Source organism: Rhineura floridana, chromosome 2, assembly GCF_030035675.1.
Source record: "Rhineura floridana isolate rRhiFlo1 chromosome 2, rRhiFlo1.hap2, whole genome shotgun sequence".
Taxonomy (NCBI): domain Eukaryota; kingdom Metazoa; phylum Chordata; class Lepidosauria; order Squamata; family Rhineuridae; genus Rhineura; species Rhineura floridana.
The window spans coordinates 207,490,248-207,506,949 of NC_084481.1; the positions used below are offsets into that span (position 1 = coordinate 207,490,248).

General features: G+C 43.4%; 2 protein-coding genes across 15 annotated transcripts in view; one reads left to right on the forward strand and one right to left on the reverse strand.

The window, feature by feature from the left end:
- UNC79 (unc-79 homolog, NALCN channel complex subunit) overlaps nucleotides 1–16,702 on the forward strand; it is a 219,281-nt gene that overhangs the window by 35,750 nt on the left and 166,829 nt on the right. For all 14 annotated transcript variants that reach the window (XM_061612016.1, XM_061612022.1, XM_061612013.1 and 11 more), the window contains 5 exons: nucleotides 1,611–1,740; nucleotides 3,669–3,733; nucleotides 7,629–7,717; nucleotides 9,927–9,967; nucleotides 12,622–12,650. In XM_061612016.1, the coding sequence (XP_061468000.1) occupies nucleotides 1,611–1,740; nucleotides 3,669–3,733; nucleotides 7,629–7,717; nucleotides 9,927–9,967; nucleotides 12,622–12,650 (354 nt within the window). The remainder of the gene's footprint in view (nucleotides 1–1,610; nucleotides 1,741–3,668; nucleotides 3,734–7,628; nucleotides 7,718–9,926; nucleotides 9,968–12,621; nucleotides 12,651–16,702) is intronic.
- LOC133376089 (vesicle-associated membrane protein 3-like) lies at nucleotides 13,360–13,714 on the reverse strand. The gene has a single exon (XM_061607496.1). It carries the CDS (start codon nucleotides 13,663–13,665, stop codon nucleotides 13,360–13,362), a length of 306 nt encoding a protein of 101 aa, XP_061463480.1. The 5' UTR covers nucleotides 13,666–13,714.

The window sequence follows — 16,702 nt, forward strand, 5'->3', positions numbered from 1 at the left end:
GTGCCACAAGGTACCATCTTGTTCCCCATGCTGTTTAACATCTATATGAAGCTCTTGGGAGTGGTCATCAGGATATTTGGGCTAGGTGTCAGCAGTACGCTGACAATACCCAGCTCTGTTTCTCTGTAGCATCTGAATCTGGAGAGGCCGTGCAGGCCCTGGACCGCTGCCTGGTCTCTATGGTGGGCTGGATGGGGGCCAATAAACTGAGTCTGAATCCTAGCAAGATGGAGGCGCTATGGGTTGGTTGTTCCCGAGTTCAGATAATTGGTCAGTTGCCTCCTTTGGATGGGGTCTTATTTCCTCTGAAAGAGCAGGTCTGTAGTCTGGGGGTGCTCCTGGATCCATATTTGTTGCTAGAGGCCCAGGTGACCTCCATGGCTAGGAGTGTCTTTTACCAGCTTTAGCTGGTAAGACAGCTGCTGCCGTTTCTGGACCGGGATAGCCTGACCACTGTTATCCATGCATTGGTAACCGCTAGGCTTGATTACTGTAATGCACTCTATGTGTGTCCTGTCCAGAGCCAGAAGGACGAGGCTGAAGCGTGGGTGCAAGTAAATCTCATTTTATTAGAGTAATGGATACATCAAAGGCATTGCGCTTCATAGAAAACCCTGCGCTAACTCACTAGAATCCCTAACTACACTCTAGACATGCTCTGCAGCGTGTGAAGGAAGTTGACTCAACGACTCCCCACTGTAAGCGGCAAGCTTAAGAAGGGAACGTTTTTGAACGTAATCTCTGACTCCTTCGTAATTCCTGTCTTTGCCCTGTCCATTTCTCGCGGCGGCGGGAGCGAGGGACAAGGGGTGTGTTTTCAACGGCTCATCGGAAGACACCTGCTCCTGAGCAACAGGCTCAAGATCAGGGGGCTGTGCCACACTGGTATCCTCCTGGGAACTGCTTGGCAAGGGAGGAGCTGGCACTGTCTCTGGAGCTTCCCCCAACAAGTCTTCTGCATCAGTTGGGGGCGGCGTGCTCTGTTCCTCGGAGAGTGCGGTATCCGTGGGAACAGGCTGGTGTGCAGGCTGACCCCCTCGTGCAAGGTCCTGCTCAGACTCAATAATTCCCAACTCTGCTTCCTCTGGCAGCGGAGGCGCCTGAAACTCATGCCTCCCCTCTCCCTGTCCATTCTGGGTTAGCTGAGGCTCAACAATGTGGGGCTGCCCTTGAGGTTGGTCCAGAAGCTGCAGCTGGCACAAAATGCATCGACGAGGCTGTTTGTCTTTTTAAAAATCTTTTTTTAAAAACAATATGGTTTTACCTTTTTTAAAAGATGTCTTGAATGATTTTAAAAAATGTTTATAAAGATGTTTTGTTTTAATGAATTTTACAGTCTGTTTTTATGATGTTTTAAAGTGGTTTTAGTGCTTTTGTTTGCTGCCCTGGGCTCCCACTGGGAGGAAAGGCAGGATATAAAATAAATAAATAAATAAATAATGTCTGCTCAGAAGTAAGAGTAATTGAATTCAAGTGAGTGGATTACAGCTGAAGCATGTTTAAGCCTTCAAAGGTGCACTGATTTTCTGTGTTCTGTTGCATGTGTGTTTTGTGCCTGTGAATGATGATACCTTCTGAAATTAAACCTACTGCCCCTGGCTTTCTTTTAGGACTTGCTGTATGTAATAGCATATGGCCCTTCTCAAGTAAAACCACCTGCAGTACAAATGCTTTTCCACTACTGGCCCAACTTAAAACCTCCTGGGGCTATAAGCGAATACAGAGGACTACAATACACAGGTAAGTGAAGGAGCACAGTCCACCTGTGTTAATGCCCGGTGAAAGGTTATTGTGAATGCTGAAGAGATGGATGGGTTTTTTTTTATGAGCAAAGACACATTCATTGTGTATAATGCATTGTTTTCACAGAACTGTGTGGTAAGTGCTTGCTTACATGGAGCAATGCATTTTTGGATTAATGTGATCCCTGAGAATTAAAATAGTAAAGCAGGTGACACTTTCCAACTATTTAACTAGAAAAGGAGTTCAACATTTCAAGAAGCTGTCAAAGGATGGTGTGCAAGGTACTCCTTAGTATTTTTTCAGATATCTGTCTGGGATGCTTTAGTAGGAGGGCCTCTCTTAGGGCAAAGGGTTGGATGAGGTGATCCATTGGGTGCCTTCTAATTCTGTAATGAAATTGCTGAGTTGTGCAATACATCAGGCACAGCGACTGTCAGTCTGCCACTGTGTGAATTCCCCTCTGACACCTTTTCTGCAGGTAGGTGAAATCATTCTTGTTTAGATTCAAGAAGGGTAAGAAAAACATCTTTCCTGGGTTCTCTGCACCTTTTCTATCTACATGTTCTCTTTGCTTTCATGTAGACAATTCACATGTCTGTGTAGATGACTTGATTTCTCTCCTCACTTGATTACAGTTGATGAGTCACAGCTGAAGATGTGAACTGAAATCCTTGAAAAGCATAATTCTTCTTCATATATTAGGGCTCTTCAGATGTCTGTTGTACACATGAATGACAGCAGCTCTGCCCCAGTGTGTTAAAAAGGATGTCTACAAATTGGGATGGGGAGAAATTCAATTCTGTTTGCATTTAAAGATGAACTTACCTAATTTGCACTTTCCAAAGCAACACACAAACCAAAACACAGCCATACTTTTTATAAAGGGGAACAGCCCATCTGAAGCACAGGGAGGGAGGGAGGAAGAGGAAAATCTGACAACTGAACCAGCTTTCATTGTGCTGGTATACACGTCTCCCATTGAGATTGTGAAGCTAGGAAGAAACCAGTCATGTGCTATGGCAAATAGACTTCTTGTGACTTCTCATTTTTATACTGTTGCTGAGTTCACATGTTCTGTACGACGACTTGGATGGTAGGAGCAGTTCAGAAACTTTCATCCTATGGTACAGCTTCAGAAACCATGGTTTGAAGTTGGCTTTTTTTTAAAGAAACCATTGTTAATGTTAACCACAGTTTGTTGGCCCAGATGATACAACAAATCATGGTTAAGCAAAAGTAGTGAAAGCTTCCACTGTCCTCCTTGTGGGCACATATGAGGATGAGAGGGGGAAGCATGTGAGCCCAAGGTTCACTGTGGCTCATTCCTGCTCTGACACATGGTTTAGCATGACATATGGGCACAGCCAATGCTTGTGTTAACCCTGCAATGGCCCATTCATACTGGTAAGTCACCACTTGATTGCAGAAGTCAAGTGATGAACATGATTGGGTGAACCAGCTGTAGAAATATATTTTACACTATATATATATTGTAATTATGCAGAATTATAAATAAGACTTTCTCATCTTTACAATATAAGGAGATGCTTTCTACCAATACCTTAACTAGTTCACTGTAGCTAATATCTCTCTAGGTTCTCAGGCAGAGTTCTTTCCTATCGGCAGCCTGTTAGAGTTTAATTGGATGTATTGAGCACTGAACCAGGATCCATAATGCATGGCAAGCATGTACTCTCAGTGCGCTGCATCTCCATATTTGCCAGACCTAACATCAGACCTGGAGACCAAAAATAATTCTGAATTTGGCTGGTGTTCAGCATTTAAGACTGAGCCTGAAACCAAATCTTATTACTTGAAATTTATACAACTGATAAAAAAGGGCTCAGAGTCCGTACTGTATGTAACCCATATTTAGCTCTTCAATAAACTTGTGTGTGTTTATCAGTGGTGGTTTTGTTTTTCAGCATGGAATCCCATACACTGTCAGCACATTGAATGCCATAATGCCATTAACAAGCCGGCAGTGAAGGTAATGGACTTTTTTGCACCCCTTAGAATATGCTCACTGAGGAACCACTCTAATTACATTGCTGGAATAGTGAGGTTATTCATTGTCACGAGTCAGAAATGGAAAGGAAGGCAATGTCTTGTCCAGAAAAGCTACTTACTATTCAAACAATGGCACTGCCAAATGTAACTAAACCCTACAGTAACTACTACTGCTCAATTTGTTAGAAACCTTTCAATAGTTTGCCTATGGAGCAGGACATTCTTCTTAACCCTGCTGTTAATTCTTAACTCGGAGAGGCATTGCCTCCCATCCAAGAGACACATTGCTCCCCATATGTCCCTTGCTCACACTGGCCTGTCTGGAGGGCACACACCCTAGAGAGAACCAGAGGTCTTACGATACCAGAAGCCAAGTGTGGCCAAGAATAGGAACTCCTAGATTGGCCTCTCTCCATTGGATATTCCTGCCTGCTTACTTTCCCCATGTTCCTAAACCTCACTTATCTGAAGTTGATGTTATCTCTTTTTTTAGCCAATGCTACCCATCCTTCAGCTACCGGACTGGGCTGTTGGAACATACTAAACAGTAAATTGCATTCTGCGTAGAATATTTATTTATTATTTCTTACAATTATATCCCACCTTTCCTCCAAGAAGCTCAAGGTGGTGTACATGGTTCTCCCCTCCGCATTTTATCCTCACAACAACCCTGTGAGGTAGGTTAGGCTCAGAGACAGTGACTGGCCCGAAGCCATTCACTGAGCTTCATGGCTGAGTGGAAATTTGAACCCTGGACTGACGTAGTTCAAGTAAGCAGAACTTGTTCAAAGTGAGCCTACCCATGAATTGTAAAACCACTATTCTTCCCAGTTTCGGTTTGTGTTTTTTGTAGCAAGCCAATACAGATGAGGCTGGCAGAAATGGAGCCGGCTGGAGGGAAGGTGGCATAAAGGGATGCCAGATCCTACCTCCGTTCAGGAACCCTGGGTAGGGGAGCACACTGGCTGTGCCAGCAGAAGGAAAAAAAATGTATGTTTCCTTCCACCGCTCTTTCTCCCAGCGTAGTATCTGCTGGAACTGAGGGCTGCAGGATGGAGCTGAATGGGGCCAGGATGTGGCATAATTTCCCCTTTCCTCGGTTTTACCTCTGACACATTGCTGGAACGCCCCTTTCTTGGGCCTTGCACCAGCCTCAGCTTCACTGGCCAAGCCTGGGTGGTGACAAAGCTCCGTGGGTGGGCTGCGGATATGTCCCGGTGGGGGATTATTGCTGGCACAACCCGGCTGCGCCAATGCCCTCCTTCCTCCACCGCAACTATGCTGCATCCCGAATCCCCTTGACTCAGCATAACTATCAGGAGGATTGTGCCCCTAATCACTCAAATAGCTCAAGGTTAAGGGTTAAACTACATATTCTGTTACATACATAGTTAGCAAGCATGTAATGGGATTAAAAAAAATTAATACAAGGTACAGGGGGCAATTTTAATCAGGACCACAATGCATGGAGTGGGGGAGCTTAATCTTCCCTTCCCTATCTGTATCCCAACAAAAATTGCCCCCCATGCTGCAATGGGAGTTCACCCCCTCAAGCCTAATGGTTGCACTGGGTGGGGGATTTTTATCAGGATCACAGCTGGGAAGCGTCAAACCTACCCTCTCCATGCACTGTGGTCCCAATTAAAATTGCCCCCCTCTACCTGGTATTTTTTTTAAAAACCCTTTCTAAATACACATTAAGAGTTGTCAGCTCTGCACTGAGACAGCAGTGCCGGTGGGGCTGGAAATGCCTGGGTCGTTAGCAGGGGAGGAAAGTCCTTAGCCGGCAGTCTGGTTGTAAATCTGCCAGGCAAACGAGGAGGGAACCTGATAAGGGCCAGGCCTGTCTGAAGCTTACTTTCCAAGTCCGAAGTCCAGAAGCGAGGTCAGTAGAGGTCCGGGATCAATTGCCAAGGGGTCAGTCCAAGAGATGCTGCAGGGAAACTAGGAATACATGAGCCACGCCTGATGTTGCAGTCAGCAACCAGCTGAAGGCAAGGGGTGCCTTATAAGGAGCAGGTTTGACAGCAGGTGTGAGCCCTCAGCGTTTGGGCCTTAAGGAGACAGGCCTGCCTCTCTTCTGCCTGACCTTCTGCTGTCTACGTTCTGCAGGTGAGGGGGGAGTATCCTGTTCACTGTCTGTGTCTGGCTGCAGGGCCTCTGCTGTATCTGGGGTGCTCTGCAGCTGAGGGGGAGAAGGAGCTGGATTCTCAGGAGGCTCCTCCGTGTCTCCTTCTGGGTCTGCTGCTCCTGGGTCTGCTGCTGTTACTCCTGAGTCGTCCTCATCGGAGGAGTCCTCTGACGGGGCCATGACAAGAGTAACGTTTCGTTTGACCCCAAGTGTTAGATACTCCTGAGTTGATATGTTAGCATCTGAGGAGAGCAGAAAGTATGAGCTCATGGTAAGCAGGGCAGAACAGAATGCACAGTACAGGAAATGCAGGGATACCACCCAAAATGACATCCCTCTGTTGAGAGCTCTCTTTCTCTCTCCCTTCATATTGTTTAGTACCACTCATTCCATATCGCAGTATCATGGCATTGTACATTTCCCCATTCCCTCCAGCCAATAATGTGAAGTGGGGATCATGAAACACACAGTGCAGTGATGTCTTGACACAAGATAAGGGGTGCTACGGGTTATGGGAGAGGTGAGAACTTGACCTAGGGATGCCATTTTGAAGGCATCCTTACACCTTCTGTAATGTCCAGTTTCCTCCTGGGTGGAAAATCATGTGTCAAGGGTAAACAATTTATTTATTTATTTATTATTTTATTTATACCCTGCCCTTCCTACCAGCAGGAGCCCAGGGCGGCAAACAGAAACACTAAACACACTTTAAAACATCATAAAAAGACCTTAAAATACATTAAAACAAAACAACGTTAAAAACATTTAAAAAAAACATTTTAAAAACTTTTTTTTAAAAAAAGGGTTAAAGATATTAAAAGACATACTAAAAGCAATTCGAACACCGACGCATACTGGGATAGGTCTCAGCTTAAAAGGCTTGTTGGAAGAGGAAAGTCTTCAAAAGGCGCCGAAAAGATAGCAGAGATGGCGCCTGCCTAATATTTAAGGGGAGGGAATTCCACAGGGTACGTGCCGCCACACTAAAGGTCCGTTTCCTATGTTGTGTGGAACGGACCTCCTGATAAGATGCTATCTGCAGGAGGCCTCACCTGCAGAGCTCAGTGATCGACTGGGTATATAAGGGGTAAGACGGTCTTTCAGGTATCCTGGTCCCAAGCTGTATAGGGCTTTGTACGTCAAAACTAGAACCTTGAACTTGGCCCGGTAGCAAATGGCCCACAATGACCCTGAATGACTCTAACACTCTGAAAGAGCCTACACACATCCATTCCATTCAGTTGGATAGTTTTACAATTCAGTTCTGAAGACAAGCAGATCCTGTTCTCTTTTGATATTGTAGCTTGACAGTAGCTTTGATATTGTAGCTTGACAGTGTTTACCGGTCTTATCCACCACAATCTTGTTTGTATGTAAGTTTTGCTTAGGTTGGGCTTGCCATTTTTTCCGTAGAGGACTCTGCAAACCCTTAATACTTTCGTCTGAACCAAAGCTAGCCTGTTAGAAAGGATCATATTATATCTCTGGGATGAAGGCAATGTCATCAACAATATCCCAAGCAAAACATTAAGCTCATCTCTGCCATCTTAACTGGTGACCCTTTTCCATATTGAAGCACTGACAAAGCTGGTAGGGATGCCCAAGAGTGTCTGAGGCTCATAAACATAGATTCTTTTCTGTCAGTGGACTCAATGAGGTTTTGAGTTTTCACAGGCAGGGGATTTGGGTTCATTGACTAGAACACTTTTTTGGAAACTGATTTTGTCCTTCCTGTGTGTTTCAGATGTGCATAGATCCTTCCTTGTCTGTGGCTCTGGGTGATAAACCACCCCCTCTCTACCTTTGTGAAGAATGCAGCCAGAGGATTGCAGGGTGGGTAGGCTAACAGAGGCCAAACAACTGAAAGAAACATGACCAATGCATTATTATTATTATTATTATTATTATTATTATTATTATTATTATTATTATTATTATTATTATTTGCTTCCCCTCCCCTCACAAAAAGTGGAACTCAAAGTTACTTTTAAAAAGCACATTTAAAACAAGGTTAAAACAATCTAAAATACACAAATAATGTGTATAAAGGAAGTGATACAACTGAACTCTGCCCACTCAAACAGAAGCAGAAAATTAAGGTCCAAAGGCCTGTGTGAATAAAAATGTTTTTGTTTGGTGCCTAAAATCAGATAGTGATGATGCCAAGCATACCTCCCTGTGAAGTGCATGCCATAGACAGGGAGCCACCACTGAGAAGGCCTGTTATCATGTTGCCATCCCCCGCACCTTCCTCGGAGGGGCACATGGAGAAGGGCCTCCGATGACGAACACAGGGTCCAGGTTAGTTCATGTGGGGAAAGATGGTTCTTGAGGTATTGGAGTCCTGAGCTGCATAAGCCTTTATAGGTCAAAACCCGCAGTTTGAATTGGGCCCAAAAACTGATTGATGGCCAATGCAGTCATGCTAGGATTGGTGTTATATGTTCAGCCTGTCTTGTCCTTGGCAGCAACCTGGCTGCTGGATTCTGTATCGATCCTAAAAAGCTATGTAAAACCTTGGGACCATTAAGTTAAAAACAAAAACCACACAGCATGCTGGTAGAGTAAACGGCTAAACACTGAAACTTCTAGGTCACAGTATAAATCAAACACATTACCAAGTCATGTGCAAATGTGATGACTGAACGTGGCAAATCTGATTTATTAGACACCAAGTCCATTTAGCATCACAGAAAAAAAATTATTTGGACACAGTCCCACTCTTGCTGTGATAAGCTGCTGTGTCCTAATTGCAAAACAGCCCAGAAGAAAAAGGATTCAGTGAATGTTGACAGGTAGGAGGAAGGAAGGATTTTGGTTCAGGATGATGGACAGCAAACTGGATAAAAAAATTGTTCTACTGGAAATCTATATTCAAAATAATTTGCTCAGGTCTCTTTTGATTTTGTAGCTTTTAGATTGATTTTCCCTCTACTTTTAAAAACACATCCCAAGAGCCATGAGGTCTAAAAACTGCACCCTTTAAAAAATGGGACTATAGCAGAGGCAAAAAAATGGGACTATAGCAGAGGCAAAGGTACCCTCACACCAGGATCCCAATCTGGTTTGGACCCTTCACATCTGCAATTTACTTTTTTTAAAAAAAAGTATGAAGGGCATCTAGTTTGGTTCTGAGGGGACTTAAACTGGTGTTTCTCACACCTAAACTTTGGCACTTTATAGCTACCACACCACCCTGGCTGTACAGGATTAGGTTATCACTTATAAGCTTTGGCACAAAACAGCATATTTCTTCTTCACTCATCAAGTTATTTAAGGCAAGGGATAATATGACTTTTTCTCACAACAAGACACTGTTATTGTCTTTTACAAGACATTGAGAAGGGAGCATTTTTATAGTGTAATAAAGCCACAGCAGCGGTAAAAATGGAATCCAACCCACGCTTGCAATTTAATTGTGGTGGAGGTATTACATTTTAAAATGCACCACAGCTTTATCTGTTTAATATGATTTTGCTTTAGTTTCTGAATTCAGTCATTGTCCATTTTTAGGGCAAATAAATGGAAATTTACTGAAAAAATAGACCAGAAGGTGCATGTTTTGTTTTTGGCCAATGTTTTATAACAGTCTTGGCATCACAGCAGCGCCATTTGCAGAAAGGGAAAAAAGTAATTTAATTTTACAGAAGTCACCTTGGTGTTGAAGTCATCTTTGATTTACACCTGAAACAAAAATAATTAAATTTGCTAGGAGGTCTGGCTTTTAAACAGGCACAGTAAATTTGATGGTGGAGCTGTTTGTCCTCTTTTTATGTTCAGCTCACACCCTTGGCCATCTGAGGAGAGTTAGGACGTTCTGTATCTTTTCATCTTCTAAATGAGACTTTTCAGTGTAAGCTGAAAAAAATGGGTACATGGCACACTTGACATCAGCACACTGGTCATTTGCAGTAAATGCGATGTGGCAAAGTAGTCCAGTTGAGACATAATCATGATGAGCCCAGCCTGCAAATTAATAACATGGGGTTCGGAGAAACACATCACAAACTACTCTGATTCTTTTCTTTTTTTTCCTTTTAAGGGATCACAGCGAATGGTTGATTGATGTTCTTTTGCCACAAGGTAAGACTGAATTTAAAGTTGGATAGCAAGTACTAGTCCCGATACAACGGTATAGGTGTTTTATAGAATCATAGAATTGTGAGATTCTAAGGGTGCTCAAATGTCATTCAAGCCAATCCCCTATAACATAGCTTGGTGGCAGAGGACATGCCTTGCATGCAGAAGATCGCAGGTTCAGTCCCTGGCATCTCCAGTTGAAAGGATCAAGTAGCAGGTGCTGGGAAAGACACTTGGCCTGAGACACTTGAGAGCTGCTGCCAGTCAGAGTAGACAATACTGGACTAGATGGGCAAATAGTTTGATTTGAAATAAGTTAGCTTCCGATGTTCCTCATTCTAAAACGTGTGTTTGGGTTCATCAAAGTCCTGCAAGAGAACTGCTAGTGTGCCATGAGAAACAAATTAATTGGAAAAATCAAAGTAGAATGCTAGACTACATGGGCCGTTGGTCTGATCCAGTAGGATTCTTTTTATGTTCTTACATGGAGAGATCTCAACATGGTTACATGCACAGGGTCTTTTCAGTTGTTTAAATGAGCAGATGCTGCCACCACAGTGCTGCTCACTTTCCATACATGTTCATTGTATGCCAGCTGAATGTCCGTAAGTGGCATGCCCTCTGATGGGGAACCTGTGGCCCTCCAGATGTTGTTGGACTCCAACTCTCTTCAGCCCGAGCCAGCATGGCCATTGGTTGGGAATGATGGGAGTCATAATCTAGTAACATCTGTGGGACTTCAAGGTCCCAAGCCTGCTTCAATGTATCAGATTAGGCAGTACAGGGAAAGCGTACAACTTAAGGTAAAGCATATAACTGATGTGCTACAAGCAGACAGCAGCAAGATCCAGGATGCACTCAAAACCAGTTGTACATTTGAGGCAAAGAGTAAATTTAGCTTACAATGGATAGGCCAAAATGCAAATAGGATAATGAGGATGCAGTTTTGGAACTGAACTTTTGTGGAGGCTTTGACGAGAACGGTCTGCTTGTATTTGCTTAAGGAAGATTGGCAAGAATGCTCTGGCTGCTGAATTGTTCCAGTGTATCTAAGAATGTGCTGTACCCATAGGTGCTATTGAAGAGTGGGGTTTAAGAAATTTATAACACATTGGCTATGTTGCCAGTTTTATTTTCATATGGTATGAAATCTTCATGCACTGCTGGTTCCAGGATTTTGGGAGCTTTCAGACAGGTGCCCTCCCCCAAACAGACAGAATATGGAAACCAAGGATTCTCCTAGGCTGCATCTGATCACCTTGGGTGTTTTGCCCAAAGTGGAAATGGTGGCACAATCTTGGAATTTGGGCAAACGCTCGATCTTGCCACCCTCTGGAGCTGATCCTGGCTTCATGTATTCTCCTAACCCTGAACCTTTTGGGGATATATTTGTTTTGAGTTGGGCTAGTATTCTTTCTGTGCATTTCTTGCGGTGAAATCGATTCTAGTAAGTCCCGAGTCTGGTGCTGGGAGTTCCACACATGGAGGCCTGCCAAATTATTACTAAGTAAATTTGGCACAAAAGCAGAATTTGGTGGCATCATTTATTCCAGAAGCATTTGTCAGTTTAGTGTACTTTTGCACATCATCTTTGCATGTCTGTCTATTAGGGATGGGGTTCGCTGCCTAGTTCCGATCCACTTGTGTTCCGATAGTCCATCTTTCCATCCCGATCTGCCCTTTTTTGTTCCCACTTGCTTTGGTGCTTGCCGGTTCAATCTGCTGGGTGTTCTTTGGTTGCAAAAAAAGTTGTGTAATTTTTAATGTAAATGCCTATGTAAATTATCACTATGTTCCACGTGGTTTATTTTTTCCGATTTATCACACCTACACACTGTTACGAATGTGTCAACTTAAATGAAATTATGAAGATAATTACATAAAATTGGGGGCAAAAAATTGGAAGAAAATCCGGGATGATTACAGCTGCAGCCCACAGCAAGAAATCAGTCTGATCTGAAAAGACAGTGGACTGTCGAATTCAGTTGGAATCCAGTACTAAATCCGATTTAGTGGATATTCTCCCTCATCCCTTCTGTCTTTACTCTTGAGCATATTTTGTGTCATATTGCTCTGGCTTCAGCTTCTGATTTGCACGGAGAACAGGCTTGTGCTGCTCCTTCTGTTGAACAGGCAAGAGTCATTTACCATCTCCATGCAACTCAGAAGCAGGGAACCGTTTTTGAGGGGTAAGAGGAAGAAGCTCTGAACTTCAAAATATGCCCTATACCAGATGCTTGCCAAGCCTAAACCCGCTTTAGGTTTACACACATAACTACAATGAATACCTTATTCTGGAAGGACTCAATATGGATAGAAGTCTGTTTCTAACACACTTATAATAAGAAAAGCTCTGCTGGATCAGACCAGAGATCCATCTTGTCAGGCATTCAGGTTCACATTGGCCAATCAGAGACAGATGTGAAGCCTGCAAGCAGGACTTAAGATAGCATGCTCCTGCTCACGATCCCCAGCAATTGGTATTTAGAGGCATAAAGGAGCTGAACTGACAAACAAGAACCAGTGGTCAGACGCTACTAGAATTCAATTTTCTCTAGAACATTGTGTAAGTCCCTAGATCAACCAATACAGTGCAGCGCCCATGGTAAAGCAGAGATCATAACTGTTTTGATATTCTGTTTACCTTCCCCTTACAGCTGAAATTTCTGCTATATGTCAAAAGAAGGTAAGACTCCCCCATATATGTGATGGGGCATCAACTCAGCTTTTTATTTTTGTCTGTGATTTCATCTTCTTCTCACATGCAATGCAGAATTTTTCCATTTTTGTTTCCTTCACTTCTTTTGTTAGAAACTGAGTTTCTGTCACAATGGAATTTGTGGAATGTTGCTGAAACATGTTGACATTGTGCTTCTGATGACTGGATATTGATATTCATTGCATAACTTTAAATGCCTTTTTGTTACCATTAATTTCACCTTGCCCAATTCGGTATTTTTATTTATTTATTTATTACTGGCATTTGTTAGTCGCCTTTTTTCAACAGTAGAACTCAAAGCGACTTACAACAAGAAAAAAACACAATAATTGAAATAACTTATAACAAGAGCAAACAATTGCAAAACATTTTCAAACAAAATAATACAACCATAATAAAAAAAATAGCAAATATGACAACAATACAAGAATTAATACCACACTATAAATATAACATATAATAGAAGGCCACATTACACATCCAGTGAGTACTGCAAAAGTAGAAAAAGAATTAAAGCAGCTTCAACTTAGCCTCCACCAGTCTCCATCAGATGCCACCCTAGTTCTTCCCAGCGGCCCAGAGGGACTGCGGAGGGACGGCAGAGGCGCAGGACTCCTCTTGGTGTGGGGGTGCTGGCAGGGGTGGCAGTGCAGCGCTGAGCGGGGACTCCTCCTCCTCAGACGGGGAGACCAATGATGATGATTAAGAGGACAATCACCACCGCCATCAGAATGGCCCACATCTTGCAGTTCTTCCACCAGTACTTCCTTTTCAGCTTGGCAGCATTCGTCTCAAATGGGGCAGCTCCCGCTTGCAAGGCATCTGCATGGTCATCCAGCTCGGAGAGCTTTTGATCGCTTTCCAAAACCTTGTCCACATTGACTCTCATTATATCCACCACCTCATTGACTTGGTGCTGAGCGTGCTGAAGCCGGCTGCTGCCAGGGGCAGAGGAAGCCGCCGCGGGACCACTTGTCGACATGCTGCTGCTGCTGCTACTCCACGGGGCTTCCGGCGATTCCTACTGTCGAGCTGCTGAGTGAGGCCTGCTGAGCGAGGCCTGTTGAAGTGAATGGAGATTACAAGGGTCATTTAAAGGCCTCAGAAGAAAAAAAGTGTTCTGAAAAGAGACATGTTTACAAATTTACTTTCATCTAGTGATTTCTTTTAGCTATCCTCCACCTAAAAAAAAATTCACTCAAATTTGCTTTGGCTTAAATTGCTTCAGTCAGTCTTTGCACCTTTGAGTTGTTGCTACTATTCTATCAAAGTATCACCTTCTTATTAAAATATGAGCAAGGCACCTTTTACCTCATCCCACTCTCCATTACATTAAGGAATAGTGGTAGAATTAGAAAGTGGTAGACCTAGACCAGAAGACTGAATCATGGCAAGATGAAATTAGAATAATCTTGTTTCACAGTTTTGCTTTATTGTGTAAAGCAGGCTTGTGGAATCTACTTTGGTTGTTTTTTTTACTAGAACCCCCATGTCTACCAAGTGGAGTCATGCATGAAATAGTGGATGTGGGAGGAGCCAGAGGTAAAACGGTAGTCCAGGGAGCAGAGCCAATTACCTTCTGCAGCCAGAGCCTATTATTATTATTATTATTTCTATTAATGAAATTTATTAATTGCTTGTAACCTAAAAAGTTCTCCAGGTGACTTACATTTAAAAACAAATACATAAACACATTTATTTCATTTATATTTCACCTTTCCTCCAAGGAGCTCAAGGTGGCATACAAACATGGTTCTACCCCTCCCAATTTTATCCTCACAACAACCCTGTGAGGTAGGTTAGGCTGGGAGATAGTGATTGGTCCAAGGTCACCCAGTGTGCTTCATGGTAAAGTAGGGATTTGAACCTTAGCATCCCAGGTCCCAGGCCAACACTCTACATCACATTCTGTCATAAGGGGAAAAATCATATTTTTAGCCTCTTAAAGGCATGGGAGCAGTATGTTCATTTGACGCCCCCCTTCTTGTTTGACCATGTATCAAATGACATTTTCTCTTCTCAGCTATAAAAAAGAAGGAAATACCCATATATAATCCTTTCAAAAAATCTGTATTTGACATCTGAAGCAGTCTAAGAGTCCATGTATCTAAAATGCATGCATGCACACACACACATAATATTGAATTCGCTTGCATTAATGCTCATAGGCTGAACATATTTCCTTGGAAATAAGCCCTATTGATCTTGATGCAATGAATTTAATCAGTAAACATTTCTGAAAACTCACATAATTACAGAAGGTTTGATTTCCTGACTGGGCGGATAGTTGAATTGTGTATATGGCGTCAAAATAGTAAAAATGACAGTTAAGACAATCATTCTGTTGGGGCCTTCAACTTTTTGTGGTAACATTGGGCGTGCTGTGTGGGCAGTGCCACAAAATGGCTGCCACAGAGGGGGATGGGTGAGGAACGTCGCCAATCATAAAATGGTTGCTGTGGAGATGTGAAGAATCAAGAGTATTTCCTACTGCAGCAAGACATCAATTTCAGCAAAGGCAAACTGGGGAGGCTAAAGAACAAATATTGTGCCCAAGGACATTAATAAAAGGCAAAGCTGTGACCCAAAGTCAAAGCCACTCCTCTGAACCCAGTGGAACACACATTTCACAGAAGGCAAGCCAATTCATTTCCCCAAATCACCTTTAAATAAAATTCATATCACACACATATGTACACCCTTTCTGTCCCAGAATCACCCCCTCCGGCCCTGAATTCTCAATTTTTTCTTCTTCCCCAACCCGAGGATCCTGTGTTTCCCTCCTTACTTCCATGGCCCCTGGTCTAGATTCTCCATCTTTTCCTCCCCGCCCCCATTGCCAACCTTCCAGCTTGGCACAGCTGCTCATTTGCTGTCTCTTTGTCTCTCATGCCCTCCTGCTGGTACTGTCCATTTAGAGCTCTTTTCTCTCTTTTTTCGTGCTGGCAGTGTCCAATTAATACTGTTCTCTCTCTTTTCTGTGCTGGTAGCATTCCATTGGAACTGCAGAACAATTCTAACTGGGCAGTACCAGCAGAGAGGAGAGAAGGAACAGGTCATTTGGTTCCTCTCTCCTCTCTGCTGGCAGTGGCCAATTAGAATGTTTCCCTTCCTTTTTTCTGAGTCTGCTGGCCAATCAGAATCTGGCAGTGAGAGGAGCAGAGAGCCTGGAGGTGCTTGGTAGTGTCTGACTGTGGTTGAGCTGGGCTGCTGCTATTAGCACTGCCTGTAGTGTCAGTTGCTCATAATGTCATGGTACAAACCGTAGTGGACTCTGTTTAGTGATTTCCCCTCCATTTGGCTTAGGGAACTCGATGGGTGAGGTTCTGGGTGGGAGGAGGGGAGCTTGTTTCTTTATACCCCCCTCCCAATTTTATTTATTTATTTATTTATTTATTAAATTTCTATACCGCCCCATGGCCAAAGCTGTCTGGGCGGTTCACAACAGTAAAACTTCAATATACAATAAGCACAAAGAAAACTATTTAAACATACTAAACTACGAAAATACTAGTATACTAAAATGTTGAATTAAATGTTAAAAAGTTAAAACAGAGATGTTAAAATGTTAAAATGTTAAAATGCCTGGGAGAAGAGGAAGGTTTTAACCTGGCGCCGAAAATATAGTAATGTTGACGCCAGGCGTACCTCAACAGGAGATCGTTCCACAGTTCGGGGGCCACCACTGAGAAGGCCCTTTTTCTTGTTGCCATCCTCCGAGCTTCCCTCTGAGTAGGCACCCGGAGGAGGGCCTTCGATGTTGAACGAAGTGTACGGGTAGGTTCATATCGGGAGAGGCGTTCCAACAGGTAATGTGGTCCCAAGCCATGTAAGGCTTTATAGGTTAAAACCAGCACCTTGAATCGAGCCCGGAAACATATAGGCAGCCAGTGCAAGCGGGCCAGAATCGGTGTTATATGTTCGGACTGCCTGGTCCCTGTTAACAATCTGGCCGCTGCATTTTGCACGAGCTGCAGTTTCCGAACCGTCTTCAAAGGCAGCCCCATGTAGAGCGCATT